The sequence below is a fragment of the Lepisma saccharinum genome, chromosome 3 (assembly GCF_977018435.1).
Source record: "Lepisma saccharinum chromosome 3, izLepSacc3.1, whole genome shotgun sequence".
Taxonomy (NCBI): Eukaryota; Metazoa; Arthropoda; class Insecta; order Zygentoma; family Lepismatidae; genus Lepisma; species Lepisma saccharinum.
This window is the reverse complement of record NC_139231.1, coordinates 35,885,857-35,903,198: the sequence shown is the minus strand read 5'-3', so window position 1 is coordinate 35,903,198 and position 17,342 is coordinate 35,885,857. Positions and strand designations below refer to the sequence as shown.

The window sequence follows — 17,342 nt, the reverse complement described above, 5'->3', positions numbered from 1 at the left end:
TACTAGTGTATATAACAATATCATCTGCATATTGTAATAGACGAGTGTGTTGAAGAATTTTTGAGCCTAAATCTGCCGTGTACATATTAAATAGCATGGGACTCAGCACTGCGCCTTGTGGTAGACCTTTATGTGTATAACGTGCGGTGGATAAATGTCCTCCATATCGAATGTACAACTTACGTGCCAATAATAATCCAAGAATACTTTTTATAAAATTACGTGGAACGTTCATTTTCTCCAATTTTTGTAACAGTATACGAGGTGTGGCAATTAAATAACGAGACTGGTGTCATAACTGTGATGTATTGCAAGAAAGTTACAATTGACTGGTATCCCCTTCAATATACTCCCCTCCCCTATCAATACACCGCTGCATACGTGTCTTCGATTGTTCAAAGCAATGCTGTAGGTCATCAGATGTCACACTGTTCAACAACTCTGCCGTTTTACGTTTCACCTCTTCCACGGAGTGAAAATGTGTTCCCTTCAATGCACTTTTCACTTTTGGGAAGAGATAAAAGTCACAGGGGGCCAGGTCTGGGGAATACGGAGGATGGTCGAGCACAGGAATGCGCTTGGCGGCTAAAAACTGCTTCACAGGAAGGGCATTATGGGCAGACGCAGTATCCTGGTGGAGGATCCATGCATCGTTCTTCCACAAATCCGGTCTCTTCTTCCTTATTCTTTCCCTCAGTTTGCTTAGGACTTCTTTGTAGTAGGTCTGATTCACCGTTTGACCCTGAGGCACCCATTCAGTCATGATGATACCCCTGATATCGAAAAAAACGATGAGCATTGCCTTCAGTTTCGACTTGCTCATTCGTGCTTTTTTCATTCTTGGCGATGTGGGAGTCTTCCCTTGGTCTCGGGATCATATTGAAAAATCCATGTTTCATCACATGTGATGACACGTGTTAGCAATTCTGGGTCTGCTTTGAGTCGTTCCATGATGTCACAGCAAATGGCCTTTCAATTGTCTTTTTGGTCCTGACAGAGGTTTTTCGGAACAATTCTTGCACACACTTTTGTCATGTTTAAATTCTCATGCAAAATTTGTCTTACTGTCTCTTTGCTAATGTTCATCATGTCTGCGAGCATCCGAATGCTCAGACGTCTGTCTTTCCGCACAAGTTCATGAATTGTTTGAACATTGTCGTCCTTTCTTGAACTCACAGGGCAGCCGGGACGTTCATCATCTTCAACCTCCTCCCTCCCTTCTGAAAATCGTTTGTGCCATTCGAACACTCGCGCACGTGACATAGCTTTATCACCATACACCTTTTTTAACATTGCACAACATTCCGTCGGTGTTTTTTTTAATTTCACCAGAAATTTGATGTTAATGCGCTGCTCAACTTTATTGTCCACCATGATTCCGGCACTACTACAGAACACTGTCCTCTTCAAGCAAGCTTGCAAAGAAAAGAAAAGCTTTCAGAATCATGAAACAAACAGTGGGTGCGCATGAAGGTTCAATATCAATAACACATCAATAGCTAACTCCCCCCCACTATCCTACGCGACAGGAGGTGCGCAGTCTCGTTATTTAATTGCCGCACCTCGTATTTGGAAGGACAGAATCATAGGCGCTACTTAGATCGAGAAAAACTATGATACAAAATTCCCGCCGTATGAAAGATAGCCATATATCTAAAATTAGTGTCGCTAATACATCTACTGTTCCAGTTCCTTTCCTAAATCCCATCTGATGTTTCGGTAATTTCTGATTATATTCGACCCACCATGTGAGTCTGTTCAGTATTAAATGTCCATATAATTTAGCAAGGCATGATGACATTGCAATAGGTCTATAGTTCGTATGTATTCCTGATTGTTTACCTGGTTTTAATGTGGGTATTATCACCACTTCTTTCCACTGTGATGGAATTTCTCCACTATTCCATATTGAATTGTATGTATTTAGTAAAATTTCATATCCATTCAAAGGCCAGTGTTGAGTTACTTGGTTTGAGTTACTGTTTTAAGTCCACTTTATGCACAGTAAGGCTAATCGGGACTGGACCTACAGTTTAAAGTGGGATCCGAACCACTTGTGCCTCCACCGGGTATCGAACCCGGGACCCCTTGATTACAAGGCAATGACGCTACCACTACGCCATGGGGGAGGCCCTAACCAGTGTTGAATACATTCGTATGTAATACCATCTAAACCCGGAGACGTTATATTTCGTTTATGAACAACATATTCTAATTCATCCATAGTGAATAGCGATTCTAACGTGGATGTTTCTGGATATTTCATAGAGTTTAACAATTGACAAAGATTAGTTTCAACCGTATCTGGTGTCAACTTGCGGTGAAATTCTTTTATCCAGGCTGAATTGATATCTCCTCCAAAATAATGACAAGTATTATTATTGGACATACTTCTTATTATTTTCCAAGTCACTGAAATAGAAGAATCTTTAGTTAATGTAGAGCAAAATGACTTCCAAAAGTATGATTTTGATTTCTTTAGGAACCTCTGAGTTTTTGCTGCAATTTCTTTATATCTAATAAAATGATTGATGGTAGGATTCTCCTTATAATTTATGTATGCTTTTGTCGTTCGTTTACCCATCTCTGGCAATCCGTTGTCCACCACGGAGTCACTTTTCTTCTACATCCAAAATTAGATACTGTTGCATTTATTTGTTCTTGTCGAATGAGAGACACCAATGTGTCATACGATACTTCTTGTTTCAACAATTCATTCTTTATTGCATTGTTTACATTTCCGGAGAATTTCTGCCATTCAACCCTTCTTGATATATATTGACTATTGTTTTGTTCAGAGCGTTATATTTTTATTATGTTGAAAGGTTATCATAATTGGCATGTGGCCACTGTTGTAACACTTCTCTAATACACTCCAATGGATTTTTGAAGCTATATCATTTGAGGTAATAGTTATGTCTGGAGCACTCGGCTGTTCATTAGGTCTTGAGATTATTGTAGGTGTTCCGTCGTTGAGTAATACAGCTGAGGAATCTTGCAAGTAATTATACAAATCTTTACCTGATCGATCACTTAGAGAACAGCCCCACATAGGGTGGTGTGCATTAATGTCCTCTGCCAGCACAAATGAAGTGTTTGGTGGAAGCTGCCCAACGATATTCTGCCACACTGTAACAGGGAGGTTCACTGTGGGAGGGCAGTAAATTGATACATAAGACGTATCAGCAATCCGAACACCTGTAATCTGAATTTGACTGTTTATATTTTGAAACAAAATAATGTCATACTGTATATTTCTTTTGACACCTATAGCTGAACCACCGTATCCATCTAAACGATCATCTCTTATCCAATTGTAACCTTTAAACTTCAATGTTGAGTCAGTTTTCAACCACGTTTCTTGTATAAGAAGGACATCTGCAGAAAAATAAGATAAAATATGTTGTAAATTATGTCTATTAGGAATTACACTTCGTATATTCGATTGTAATATTTTCAAGACTTTGTCTGGCATGCTGGTTGTTGAAATAAGTATTGCAAAATACTTGTAGCAATGCAAGTCCAGTCCTGGTTAACGTTCAATGTCGAAGTCCCTGCTAGGCTACATAATTGTTCTATAAATAATGAAAAATTATTTAGGAATTTTGTAGAATTTTGTTCTTGTGCCCGATTTGGCTGGATAGCTTGAGCCGCCTCTGCAAGAACAAATAATTTATTTAGTTGGCATGTTGTCGACAAATCCGGAGCATTGTCTTTTCGAGATCCTGACAAAGAATAATCAGGGTTTGTCATTCTCTTTTTATATTCATTTTATCCAAATGGTTTCAATGTTTGAGAAGATTTCTGGCGTTTTCCTTGAGAAGACTCAGTCTCTTCCAAATATTTTCCAGCTTTCTTTGAACTGTACAATGGCCTTTTATTAGATACACTGTATTGATCTTGTATTATATTATTATGATATGAGGTGCTACTCGAATTGTTAGATATCGAAGCATATGTAAATGGCATTACTGTCTTCTCTATTTCCTGAACATGGCCAGTAGATATCTGTTCATATCCATACATATAGTTAATTTTTGGGACTTTCTTCATAGCTTCGTTAAACGTAACATTCTGAACTGTCATAATTTTGATTATTTCCTTTTGGCGTTATTTTTCAGGACAGTTTTTGTCAATTGCAGTGTGCTCCTGATTACAATGGAAACACTTGATCTTATTTGTGCAAGAGGACGATTCGTGATTCTCACCACAGCGTTTGCATTTTAATTTACTTTTGCAATTAGCCCTGAAGTGCCCATAATAAAAACAATTAGTGCACTGTTTAATCAAGGGAATGTACCTATCAATATCAAACTTTTTGTAAAACAGTGTGACATATTGTGGTAAGGATTGCGAGTCGAATGTTACAATTACCGTTCGAGTTGGAACAGCAACGCGAGTACCCTCCTCGTACTTATACTTCACAATGCGTTTTACCTTTATTACTTTGGCTGTTGATGAATTTATATTTTGCAAAATTTCATCTTCACTTATTCATAATTCCCATTCTTCGTACTCGGTGTGATGGAACAAAACCTTCCCAATTATTCTGTAACAGTAATGGATTCGAAAGGAAATCATTTGCATAATTAGATGTAAATGTAAGTCTAGCTAGATTTTTCGCAAGGCTATCTATCTCTTTCAAACCTCTAATATTTTCTTTGCTGACTATTTGACCTAATTTTAAAATGTGAAGTTGACCAATGTTTCCTTTGCCATTTCCACCTGAGGCATCCTGATGTTTAGATTTCACAAATATTTCATACGGACCTAAATGATTACTTCTGTACTTCAATACCTGTTGCTCATAAACTTTTTTGGAACTTGATTTACTAATTTGTTGGGTGTAATCTATATTATTACACTGAGAATTCAACTTATTAACTTCTTCTACAGAAGTTATGATTTTCAGGTTGCTGGAAAGTTCCATGGCACTAATGTCCGTGTCCATGTTGGATTCATCTGGTTTTGTACCAGCAAATTTGGCTTTACGGCCTTTAGATTTTTTCATGAATTAATGTTCACATTGTCGCACACATATTTAGAACGACACTAATATTCAAACAGTATACTATAAAGTCTCAAATTCTAACTTAGAACACAAAATTAACTTTGCAACAAATCACTTACACAATCACATCTGTAACCACAGACTCAATCCCAAAATGAAACTTAATTCCCAATGGGAAGCTCGGGCACTTAATCAAATTGCAAATACGACCACTTATAAATGGTACGCAGAAAAAGTAGTCAGTCGACCCTGGTTTCATAAACTGAAACTTCCTCGTGAAGTGATAACTTTCACACTTCGCCTACGGACGGGACACGTTTGCACAAACGAACACCTAGCAAGGCTATCAAAATCCCTCCCCTGCTTGTGATTGCGGAGAAAACAAACAAACGCCAGTTCATCTCTTCTTCCATTGCCCGTTAAGGAGCAAACACAGACACGCTCTTTTTAACAGTTTACACAGAGCCAAAATACCATTTCCCATATCCATACCGTCCCTATTATCGTCTCCTTCACCTCGTACGGTGTGGATATTATATAGTTTTGCCAGACAGAGTGGTATTCAATTTTGAAATTTGTGTGTATGTTCAAGCTTCTGATCAGTGCTAAAGTACAGTGAAGTGTAATTACAATATATTTACGACCACAACTTACTATGACTTCGATTCAATGGTATTTCTGCTCATAAGTGTACTATATCGCAGATCTTTGACCAAAACTGCCATATACCCGGCGGTAAGGTTCACGAAGAAGAAGAAGAAGTCCATCCAATAATCTGTGGATATCTGCTAATCGTCTTCCGTCTGTGTCACGTTTGTCTTTCCAATACCAATTATTTTTTTTTAAAAAAAAAAGAACAACTGTTTAGGACATTATTAGAGCTATATATTTAAAAAATCGGAAAATGTTCGCCTTCACAGTCGTGTCAGGAATGCTTAGAAGTTTGATACGGTAAGTTTTAAATCTATTTGCATAAATCTTCTAAAACTAACTCGATTGTGATCTAACGAACGAACACAGTAAATGAAATACAGTGGCTCCAGAAAGTATTCGTCTGGACATAGGAATGGGTTATTAGATTCCATAAACTGGCATCAACTTTCGTATTTGTCATACAAAGTGAATTACAACAGGAGATACACTAACACGCATCGTCTGATGCCAAATGAGTATTCATTAATAGTGTAGTATCGGCCGAACACCTGTCACTCGTTTATTTCGTTAATTTTAGCATTGATACTTACCTGTTCTGCATTGCGGAAGATTCTTTAAGGTGAAGTTATGCCTTTTTCCATAAAATAGTGTCAACTTTGGTATTACGAGTCATTATTTGTCTTCCTTGTTTCGCTTGTGTAACAGACAATATGGCGTGCACTCGTCGAGGTTCATAGCGCGTCGTGCTTGTGTTCTGTCGATTTGCAGCCGGTAAATCATGTATTTTTGAAGATTAATGTGTCTCCGATGCACGAAAGCTGTTGCCTCTATGTCCTCCTACTACGTGAACCAAATGCTGCTTATGCTCGATGATGTAACCCCCGGTCAGTGTTCCCAGACACGCCGTTTTTTTTTTGCAAGAACACGACAATTTTAACTGTTTGCTTACCTAACTGAACTTAAGGGCATGGGATACAATTTCCACAGAGTCTTCCCAAGCCCTTCCGTCCATGGCAGTGTGCCAACTTATCTCTCTTGGAGCCAGATCTGGCTCTTTCGTGCCCTCTAGCCGGATCCTGTGGCCGAGTGGTTAGCACATCGCGCTGTGACGCCAAGGGTCCCGGGTTCGAATCCCGCTCGGGCTTGGTTGTTTGCGAATGTTCATTCATCAATTTCATCACTCATCCCCATCTTCACAAATTAGCCAAGAGGCACAAAACGCGAAGTAAAATAAACTAAATCAATCAATCAATCTTTCGTGCACTCGTTCGGCTGTGAACTGGGATGCCCACCCCCTGTGCCCCACTATGATGCCATCACTGGTTCCGACCCACGTAGACCACCTTTCGTCATAATTATACATTTTGCACGTGACTTGATATTGTTATATTGACTGCGTCGCCCCACTCTCTCTTATCTCCCCAGCTACTTCTTTATAGGGCAATGTTAGAATTGAAATTGGCATAATATTGTCGTCAGGGAATTCTTTACTTTCGATTTCATACCACCATTGGTGGATTATTGAGATGGGCGATGCCGCCGGATCTAGATGTTGAAAACTAAGAATAAACTATCATCAATTTAAAGTTAACGATAATAGCAGTGCCCCACTCCTTTGACAACTAACATTACCCTAGAAGGCACTTTATCCAGCCATCGTAAATCTAGCTTCATGAGAGTCAGTTTTAACTCCATTTAAGATGAAATTTAGTTCTTTTATGCCCATCAGGTTTGGCAACACTACCAGGAGGCAAGGGAAAAAGCATTGATCATATGGGAGTATGATTTGATTCATTCTCTTGTGAATATAAAACTTCCGATGGAATAGAAAGAGATGTCAACGGGAAGAGGGCAGTTCGAAGATGAATTTCACCAGCGGAAAAGTCTAAACTTCCATTGGATTAGCCGTAACTTGATGTTGAAGTTGATTCCCCATAAGGAATACATGGGATTCCGAAAATTATTATTCATCATATTTTTCAAACATCGTGTCCAGCTTAATAATCAACATAACAAATTGTTTGCACTTGCAACATGGAGAGAAATTCATACTCTTGCATACACCCAGGGTTTGTTTTAGTAGCAGTGCCCATTCGGGCGATACTGAAATAAATGCACAATTGGTGCGTAATTGTATCTCCTCACCTTAACCTAACCTTGCTGTTCATGGGACTATTTATGAATGATTCGTGGGGCTATTTATGAATGTTTTTAACAATTTTGAAGACTACAATTTTAACTATGTTTGCCTAACCTAACCTTGCCGTGCATGGTTCGTGGGGTTTTCGGAACTGGAAAAAAATACGAAAGTAAGTGTTTTTCGATTAAAAAGGTTGCAACACTGCAGGTTAGACTCTACTTTACGTCCTTATCTGCATGGTGATTGCTTCTTTGCGTTCGTGGTGTAGCAGCCGGCATCTCTTCGGGTAAGTACCTTTTTCTTTTCACACTTTCTGTTCACGATAACGAGGTATGCCTACGAGGTTAGGTTAGGTTCCATTAACACTCATTTTACCCCTAAATATGTGCTTAATCATCGAAAAAATCCTCAGTACGTTCAATTACGCATATCCGGACAACATCGGTTTTTCTCGATTTACTCCTCCAGGAAATTTTTCCTCGCTTTGGGATTTACGTTTTTGAATTCATTATAAAATAAGCTTTCCAACGAAATATGACACGTATTCCTTAGGAAAAGGACGTAAACTAGAGTCTTACCACACTGCATAACCACTGATCATTGACAGCCCTAGTCAAGATTTTTCCGCCATATTGCTTGTAACGCAAGGGAAGATGAACAAACAAGAATTACTCGATATGTCAAAAATTGAGATTTTTTTCGTGAAAAAAACTAAATGGCACCTTCAAGAATCCTTAGGAATGCAGAATACGTAAGTACCAATTTGAAAAAGAAGAAAAGGAATTTCCGACGCTTGGCGGTTACTGAAATTTTACCTTTTATTCCTTTCTTTGCTTCCGGAACACACAATATGGCGGGCACATCTTGACTCATGTTTTGGGTATGCAGTGTTTCAACCTTCTTCAACAAAAAATACCTACTATAATGTTCGTCACCGTTGGGAATTATACATTATGCACGGGTAGCTGAGTGATAGCCCCACGGACCATTCATGGATAGCTTCACGAACCATTATGCACGGTAGCTGATGGATAGCCCCATGAACCATTTCCATAAGGTTAGGTTTGGTTGGGTTAAGCAAGCATAGTATTAAAAAAAAGGAGTTTGAAACACTGACAGTGGGTTATGTCATCGAACGTGCAGAGCATGCAGTTCACGTAGCGAAAACAATGGCAATTGTGCGTCAGTGAGTTATTTCTCCTGAAAAATACATGATTTCCCGGTCAAATAGATTCCACGATGAAAGAAAATACCTCGAAGAATGTTGGAAAGCTTGCAGAAACTCATTTCTGTAAGGAGTTTCTTCTGTAAAAATGTGTTTCCGATATACGGAACTGTTACCAAACATGTTAGGTTACGTTAAGATAGTTAAAAATAAATCATGAGTAGATAAAATATACTCTCTTTTCTTGTACATTGCATTTTACAAGTTCAATTACAATCGCCTCTGCATATTGGAAATATTTCTCAGGAAAGAAATAGGAATTCTGGGTAGGAAAGCTTAAATGGTAACAGTTCCGTATATCGGAAACACATTTCTTCATCTTTGTAGAAGAAATTACTTACAGAAATGAGTTTCTGGAAGCTTTCCAACGTTCGTCGAGGTATTTTCTTTCATCGAGGAATCTATTTGACCTGGAAATCATGTATTTTTCAAGAGAAATAACTTGCCAACGCACAATTGTCATTGATTTCGCTACATGAACTACATGCTCTGCACGTTCGATGACGTAACCCACTGTCAGTATTTCAAACTTTTTTTTTTACTATGCTTGCCTAACCTATCCTTATGGAAATGGTTCGTGGGGCTATCCGTGAGTGGTTCGTGGGGCTGTCGTCGGGTATCCGTCCATAATGTATAATTTCCACCGGTGACGAACATGATAAGTATTTTTCATTGAAGTAGGTTGAAACACTGCATACCCACATTGTGAGTCAAGATGTGCACGCCATATTGTTTGTTCCGGAAGCGAAGAAAGGAATAAAAAAAGCACTCGGAATGTGAAAAATTGTGTTTGTTTTCGTGTAAAAAGCATAATGGCACCTTGAACTATGTTCCGCAATACACAATTGGTAAGTACGAACCATGAGAAACACAAAATATCTGATTTTCATGTTTCAGATATACGGAACTGTTACTGCTTAAACGATCAAAGAAAACACCTTCACGAACTTCCACAACGTCAGAGAAATTGATTACAGTAAGTAGTACCTTCTGTAAAAATGAAGAAATCCGTTCGGGCGTTACTACATATTTACCTAATATTCGTCTGCCATACATGAAAATAAAAGTGTGTCATCCTTACACATGGTTAATGCTTGATTGACCCTCCTTTGTTTTTAAGGATAGCTTCCACCCGTCGTGGCATTGATCGAACCAAATTACTTGTCGTTTCCTGTGAAATATTGCGCCATTCTGTCATTAGAGCTCGTTCATATCATTTCTGTTGTAAATGTTGTGTTTGCGTATGTTTCCCTCCACACATGCTCTGTGGGATTAACATCTGGAGATTGTGGAGGTGTTTGCATCCAGTGTGGTGTGCTTTTGAGGGTACCAATTTCATATGTGTTCACATGCCTATCAAACCAGAAATAGGGATTGTTTAGGATTGTTTAGATGTAATTACAAGAAGACACAAAAAACCTTCTACTACATGTCAGTTAAGTTTCACAATGCTCTCCCTCTGTCTTTAAGGCAACTGCCCTTTTTAGAATTCAAAAGAAAAGTACAAAAAATATTAACCGATAACTGTATATATAGAGTAGAAGAATTCTTTGAAATTAATTGTATTAGGTAAAATAGTTATGATTGTAAAACAATAATGTTAACTACTAAATTTATGTAAGTGGTGTTACGTTTCTAAAATGCTTTTTGGATGCTTTTTTTTTTGTAAGATCTATAGATAATACTTTATATGTATATTTCTGACGATTGTAATACATGTGATGTTCTCACATGTTTCTACAATAAAAATTATTATTATTATTATTATTATTATAGGCACAACACCTGTTACTCGTTTATTTCTTCATTTTTAACACTCGTACTTACATATTCTGCATTGCGAAACATTCTTCAAGGTCATATGGTAGTGGATTGACAATACCGGAAGCCTCTCCGATTTTGTTAATATTTCGCGTACACACTAAATGAGACCTAATCACGAATATGAAGTTAAAATTTGGGGGTCACGTCTGGAAATTGCGAAATAAGTGAAATTTAGCTCTCCCTGATCCGAACACAAACTGGATTTTTCCATGAAAACAATGTTTATCACAATATTTTACGATGTTCTTGATATTACCACGACATAACCTAATGTAAACTAAACTAACCTTAACGTGAATTTGCTAATTTGTGATCACTTACCGATTGAAAAATCTTAATTTAGTAGTACTATACTTTCAAGGTTTCTACACGGAAGACTCCAGTTTCGTAACTAGCAATTATGTATGCTCGATGACCTGTTGCCAAACCTACTTTTAATCAAAGATTTAAGGATGTCAAATCGATCCCTCTTAAAATATGTTTGATACATCGTTGGAAAGTTTATTATTCAAGGATTCCATAAATGTAAAATTTAAGGTAAGGATAGAATCTGAATTGGAAAAAAAGTAGTATTAATTGCCCCCACCCGCATTCCGGGCTCTGCCCCTGGGGTAATTGACCTACCGCTACCCCACCTTTTTCTATAGAGTCCCTTTTAATGAAAACATTGAAAATACGAATGAAAACATGATTTTAAAAGAGTTGAATTCTATTTGAAATTCACATATTTACGTTGAATCATAATTTGTCCTTGTACATCCTCCTCCATACTCCATTTCACGATCTGTGATACATTAACAACTTTCTTACTCTTATCTTTCGCCATTCCTGCACGATCCAGGATTTCCAAGTTTCAAGTTAATAGTCTTGCAACGCTGTAAACAGCGTAACCGATTGTGATCGCCAATTGTTTATGTCAACAAATGTGGTTTACATACTTCTATACGGAGAATGAATGCCAAAATGAAGAAGCTTATTATACAACTCCTACAACTCAATAATTAATTTCTTAACTTCACTCCAACATGTGAACATCAGATAAACCACCGCGACTAATTATTTCGTGAGTATAAGAAGTAGCATACAAATTATAGAGGCTTCCAGGGCCCAAGTTTCTTTCGTTTTATTGCGATTTCATCATGCTACAAATTCAATTTTTACATGGTTCGATTTCGATTTACTTCTGTGAACACATACTGTGGAGTTTTAGCGATAACTTACTGGGTGTTTTGTTGACACAGGTTTTCCACTTCCATATACTCCTATGTAATCCTCCTGTTGACAACAGCCATTTGTTTACTATCATCTTTCGGACGAGCTTCCGCTTCTCTGTGGGTCACATCCGTGAGGTACGAAGGGGTTTTCGGCATCGGTTCGCTGATTCTAGTCGTTTACGTGCAGTGTGTGAATGTGTACTTTCGTCTGGCAGGGAAAATGTTCGGAGATACATGGAACCGTTACAGGCTTCACAAAACTTCACAACTCTACAGCTTTTCAGTGGTGTGTTGACAATGGTTTCCTGCACAAATGTCGTTCTTGTCCACACCACAAATACAGTCCCATATCGAATCAATTATTCGGAAAATTTGTATGCCAAAGGAAACATCCAGGTGGGGGCTACAGATATTTTCCAGGGCAAAGGGAACATGACTTGAAAATGTGATTTAACAACTGTGTTTAGTCTGATGTATAGTTTCGCGAATGATGAGTGCTATGAAACTGCTATACGGGAAGCCCGAAGACCTGGTTCTAACATGCCTTTAAAGGAAATCGATAGAAAAAGGCAGGTAGCCGGAGCATAGCGGAGTGGAGGCGGGGCCGCGGTAGCAGTAGGCGGCGGTAGGTCAATTACCCTAGGGGCGGAGCCTGGAATTGGTGGGCAATTCGGGTCATTTTTTTATGATTTTTTTTGTTTAGCCCTGAAAAAATGACTGTTATATATCAATCGGTACGGGTGGGGGTGGCTGCTGGGAAATTTTCAACGTTTCCAGTCTCAAAAATTTATTGGCTTTGTTGGGAAATTGCAAATTTTTCCTGTTCCGAATGTCGGGATTTTAAAAATTTTCCATCCTGCACACCCCTAATTACTACTAGATATCGCTACTGCTTCTCTCAAACACGAAACCATTTCGGACCTCCTGCAAACATTCGGGGAGAGAGGAACAGCTAGCGGTTGTAGTCTGTGTCATGCATGAAGTTTGCGAAAATGTGAGTTTTTGGCAAGGTACTTTTAACATCTTCTTTTTCACATAATTTGTGCTTCCTTCAGGAGATAACTGTGCTAATTAGCTTCCGTAATGTTTAAATTACCACAGCAGTACTTCACGATGCTTCCATGAACGGAGAATGCCTTGCATATCGTGAGGAGACATTGTTGTGTAAGGTATTTTTAAAGTATTTTTTTCAACACTAACAAGTACTTTTCCGAAATCGAAACACTGCTAAATACTCTAAGAAAGGTTCAAATTTCGTGTGACAATGATTGCCAAAGTCCTATGACAGTTAGTGTTTCTGGTACGATATTTTGAAAAAGAGCATAATACAATCGGAACCGTTACCAGCTTACGGTATTGTCAATTCTAACCGTGGTATGTTGCTTTTTTCACGAAAATAATTTCAATTATTTATGCATGCAGAATACTATTTTTTCCTTTTACAAAAATTCGATTTTCTGCTTGTTGTTCTTTTTTTTAACTCTCATTATTGGGAGGTAACTTTCACCTCTGGTAAAAGCCCTATCATAAACAACTACTTTTCGATCAATTTTTAGTTAAATAATTCACAGCAAGTTTGAAAAACACATGCCTGGAAAGTGGTCATCTTGAGAGAATCTCATCTGCTAAAGGTCAATTTTAAAAATTGTGAAGTGATTAAAATTAAGAGCATCAAAAGAAAGGTTCACAAAATGAACACCTGATAATTTCATGCTTCAGTAATAATAGAACAAGCTTTTGCAATTAATGGTAAGCTGTGTATGGTTTTAAGTATACATGAAAGGGTATTTCTTTTTGTACTTTTCACATTTTTTTAAAGTTGTTTTATATATTGTACATGTTTCCTGTACTCGCAGGATAATTTCCTCCATGTCTTTTTTTTGCAAATGATTATTACACATTGTCCTTATTTCTTCCTCATCTATAGTTTTTCTTTCTCTCAGTAGCCCATACAATATTATTGTTTCTCCATACTTCTTCTAGGGTTGTGGTTCATTCCTGTATCCACTTTTTTCTGTCCCCTTCGATTCTGCCCTTGCTTTCTTTTTGCATGTCCCTTTGTGCATTGTGATATAACTGGAGACCAGTTTCCTGCTTTCACAAAAACCAGTGCATTCATAATTTCAGCTTTAGCTATCTGCAATATTGGGACAAGATTTCAACATGTTCAACTGTCCCATGGCAGTCCCAGAATTTTAATTAGCTTTGTAAGATTTTAAAATTTCAGAAAGTTACTAATTTTTATAAATATTCCTGTAGTAAGTTTTATACGGACTACCTGTTTTCTGGGGAAGCAAAAGAAACACTTATGGACATAATAGGAACACTGTATTTGATTAGTTTAGGTTAGGTACTTATCATAATGAATGTCAATTATGCATTTACACAAAGCAAGCAATAAATCACTTGAGCAATGCAATGCTGTAGTTCGTATAATACTAAAGTACTTTTTTTTATATATGGGTATACAAGTCATCTACATCTACTATCAGCATCTGTGTTCATGATTGTAGTGGTGTATTATTTTATTGCTTGCCCTTTCACACAACTTTCCTAATGCTTCTACTGGAATCTTATTCATTCCACATCTATTTGTCTGAGTACTGGGTATGTACTATACTGGTTTCATTTCCAGCTGGCAACTGACATCATGTATTTTCATTCCACAAGGCACTGAATGTTCCTGGTTGGATGAAACAAATGAGCATTGGACACACCACAGGTTTCCAAACGCACTGTAAAGCAGGGGAGAGACGAGGTGTAAGGTATCATGATAGTCATTTCTGGAATATTCTGTTACCGGATTATAAGTTGAGCAATAGTACACAAAACACTGCATGAACATACTAATAACAACTGGCAAAAACTGACAACATTGCTATGTGGGGGTGATGTTGCCCCTATAACTTTTACTTTTCAACTAAGATTGTTCACAACCCATCGAGGCACACCCCCCCGAAGACAATTGGTGGACAGGTAGGTAGGTCAGCCACCAGGTGAGCCTGCAATCAGTGTCATGGACTTACTTTAAGGCAGATGTGATATAGATTTGCTTCTAATTATGTATATGTAGTACACAGGAAGTAATAACTATTTTGTTTACAGGAGATCCATTCCTGTTACTGAGCAGTGGAACAAAAGTATCTGCACTACAGTACCTGTAAAGTCATCACTATTGAACATGCTGAGTTCAGGAAATAGCATCTTCGGATTGCCATCCATTGTTTCCCCTCTTACAAAAGTTGATAGTGGAATAAATTTCCAGCAGATCAGAACAAATATCAGAAATCATTTTCCCAAGCCCAGTGAGAGGAAAAGAATCAAACGTCATGGTTGGAAGAAAAGGATGTCTACTCTCGCAGGACGGCGGATATTAATGAATAGAATACTGAAAGGAAGGCATATTTTATCACACTGAAATAAAAATGGAAATTTTTCAGATAATGTTGTTAGTGCTTGTTTAGGCAAGACTGATTTCTACCTGAAACCTTTACAGTTATGCAAGTAAGCAACTAATATGTGCTTCATTCTTACATTGGGGATGACAGTAGAAGAATAAAAAAAGAAATTGTAAAAGGTGACAAATGGAAGAACTATTGATACCATTGTAGATGCATATACATAAGTAATAAAATATATATCATATATTTTGTTATTTCTCCTAGCTTTAGGTGTGTGTGTGTGGGGGGGGGGGTTAAAATCAGGTGGTTGAAAGTAGCTAGTTGTAATGCAATTATGGGTACGTTCCTTTTTTTTTTTTAAGGAAGTTTAATTGCAAAACAAAAGTAGCTGTAACTGCTTTATGACACTTTCTAAACTTGAAAATGTGTAATGTTGGGGAAGAGCTAAAGTTAGCAACTGTGTGTCTTATCTGGATGCTAAGGTGAAAGGATGTTCATGGAATCGCCTGAGGCAAGGAAGCTAGGCTTTGTTGCATATTAAATTTAGATCATCCATTCTTCATTGCATATTGTCATCTCCAAATGCATATGAAGACTTCAACGTTTCGGGGAATGTAAGAGGTTGGCCTTTGTGAAGAGGCTCTGGCGTCTATAGAGCGTCTCAACCTTAAAAGTCAGTATGGGTTAAATGGAGCGCGCCATTGCCAGATCAACAAACTGAGGCATATGGAGTTGCTGTTAATCGCTAATGGTTAAGACAAATTTATTTCCTTAATATCGTATAGGAAATCTTCAAAATCTATGTATTTGATGTATTTTGGGAAAAACGATAGTTACCTCAAGATTTGCATGTAAATATTTATATTTCGACGTAACTACTTATTATTTTACATTTGCATGATATGTGTAATACACGCAACTATTGTTATTTCTTTTGTTGAATGCTGTATCCTTTACATAAACAGAATTAAATAAATGCAAAAACAAATATTAGGAGATATTTTTTACAGAAAATAAAGTAATAAAGTGTGCTCGTGTACCTTTAAGTGTGACTACTGCCCTCGTCTGGTAATGACGTTACATCCTCTAAAAATCTTCTATTTCTCTTGATGGACCCGGTTCCATTGTATTTTCTCATTCTGACATTATTCAGTGTCCTCATTCTTTTCGACTTCTTTTTTGCCGATGTTCTGAGAGGACCTTCGGTTTCTTCCTTTTGTATTCTGTATATAAGACGTTCAGAACACTCCGTAACATCAGCCGTTGTCTTAACCGCCTTGCTGATATTCATTGACTTTAAAAAGTGATTTAGCACGCGCATAACTATTATGCGTTCTTTACCTCAAAGTTTACCAATACTGCATCTTTTTCCAGCTTGCTTCTCTATCCATTTTTAAATGAAATATGTAACTTACATGCAATCCACAATTATCACACAGCACACTGCACTTCCTACGAACCGGGCACCTGCCTGCAACTGAATTGTAACCTCGGTGGCGCAATGAATTTGATACGCGAGACAGCCCACGTAAACAAACTACGATTGTGCAATAAATAAAGGTACTGTGGAGTAACAATGTATCCTAAAAATAACTTCAAACAATGGTCAACACTTTTCTCACTTGGTCTGCATGTGTATCACGACAAACAAAAGTTTTTCGCTAACCATCTTTTTCGTGTAACGGTCTGATGATTTATACAAAATATGCAATGTGTGTATATATATAACGCTCCTCGTAAGCAAATTAATTCACTCGGGCGAAAAAAATATCATATCTACAAACACCATAGATCCCATAGAAAAACAAACTGGCGAAGTTGTTCAAGTGGTTTGATATTTATGGCTTTTGAAGTATTTACTACAAAAAAAAAT

The 17,342-nt window shown here is 37.6% G+C and overlaps 1 protein-coding gene and 1 pseudogene across 1 annotated transcript; one reads left to right on the top strand and one right to left on the bottom strand.

Moving 5' to 3' along the window:
- Positions 1-972: 972 nt before the first annotated feature.
- LOC145985513 (protein GVQW3 pseudogene) lies at positions 973-1,374 on the bottom strand (annotated as a pseudogene).
- A 4,473-nt stretch (positions 1,375-5,847) lies between these two features.
- mRpL34 (mitochondrial ribosomal protein L34) lies at positions 5,848-15,636 on the top strand. Its single transcript, XM_083119809.1, has 2 exons — positions 5,848-5,962; positions 15,174-15,636. The coding sequence occupies exons 1-2, from the start codon at positions 5,916-5,918 to the stop codon at positions 15,484-15,486; spliced, it is 360 nt and encodes a 119-aa protein (XP_082975935.1). The 5' UTR covers positions 5,848-5,915; the 3' UTR covers positions 15,487-15,636.
- Positions 15,637-17,342: the final 1,706 nt, after the last annotated feature.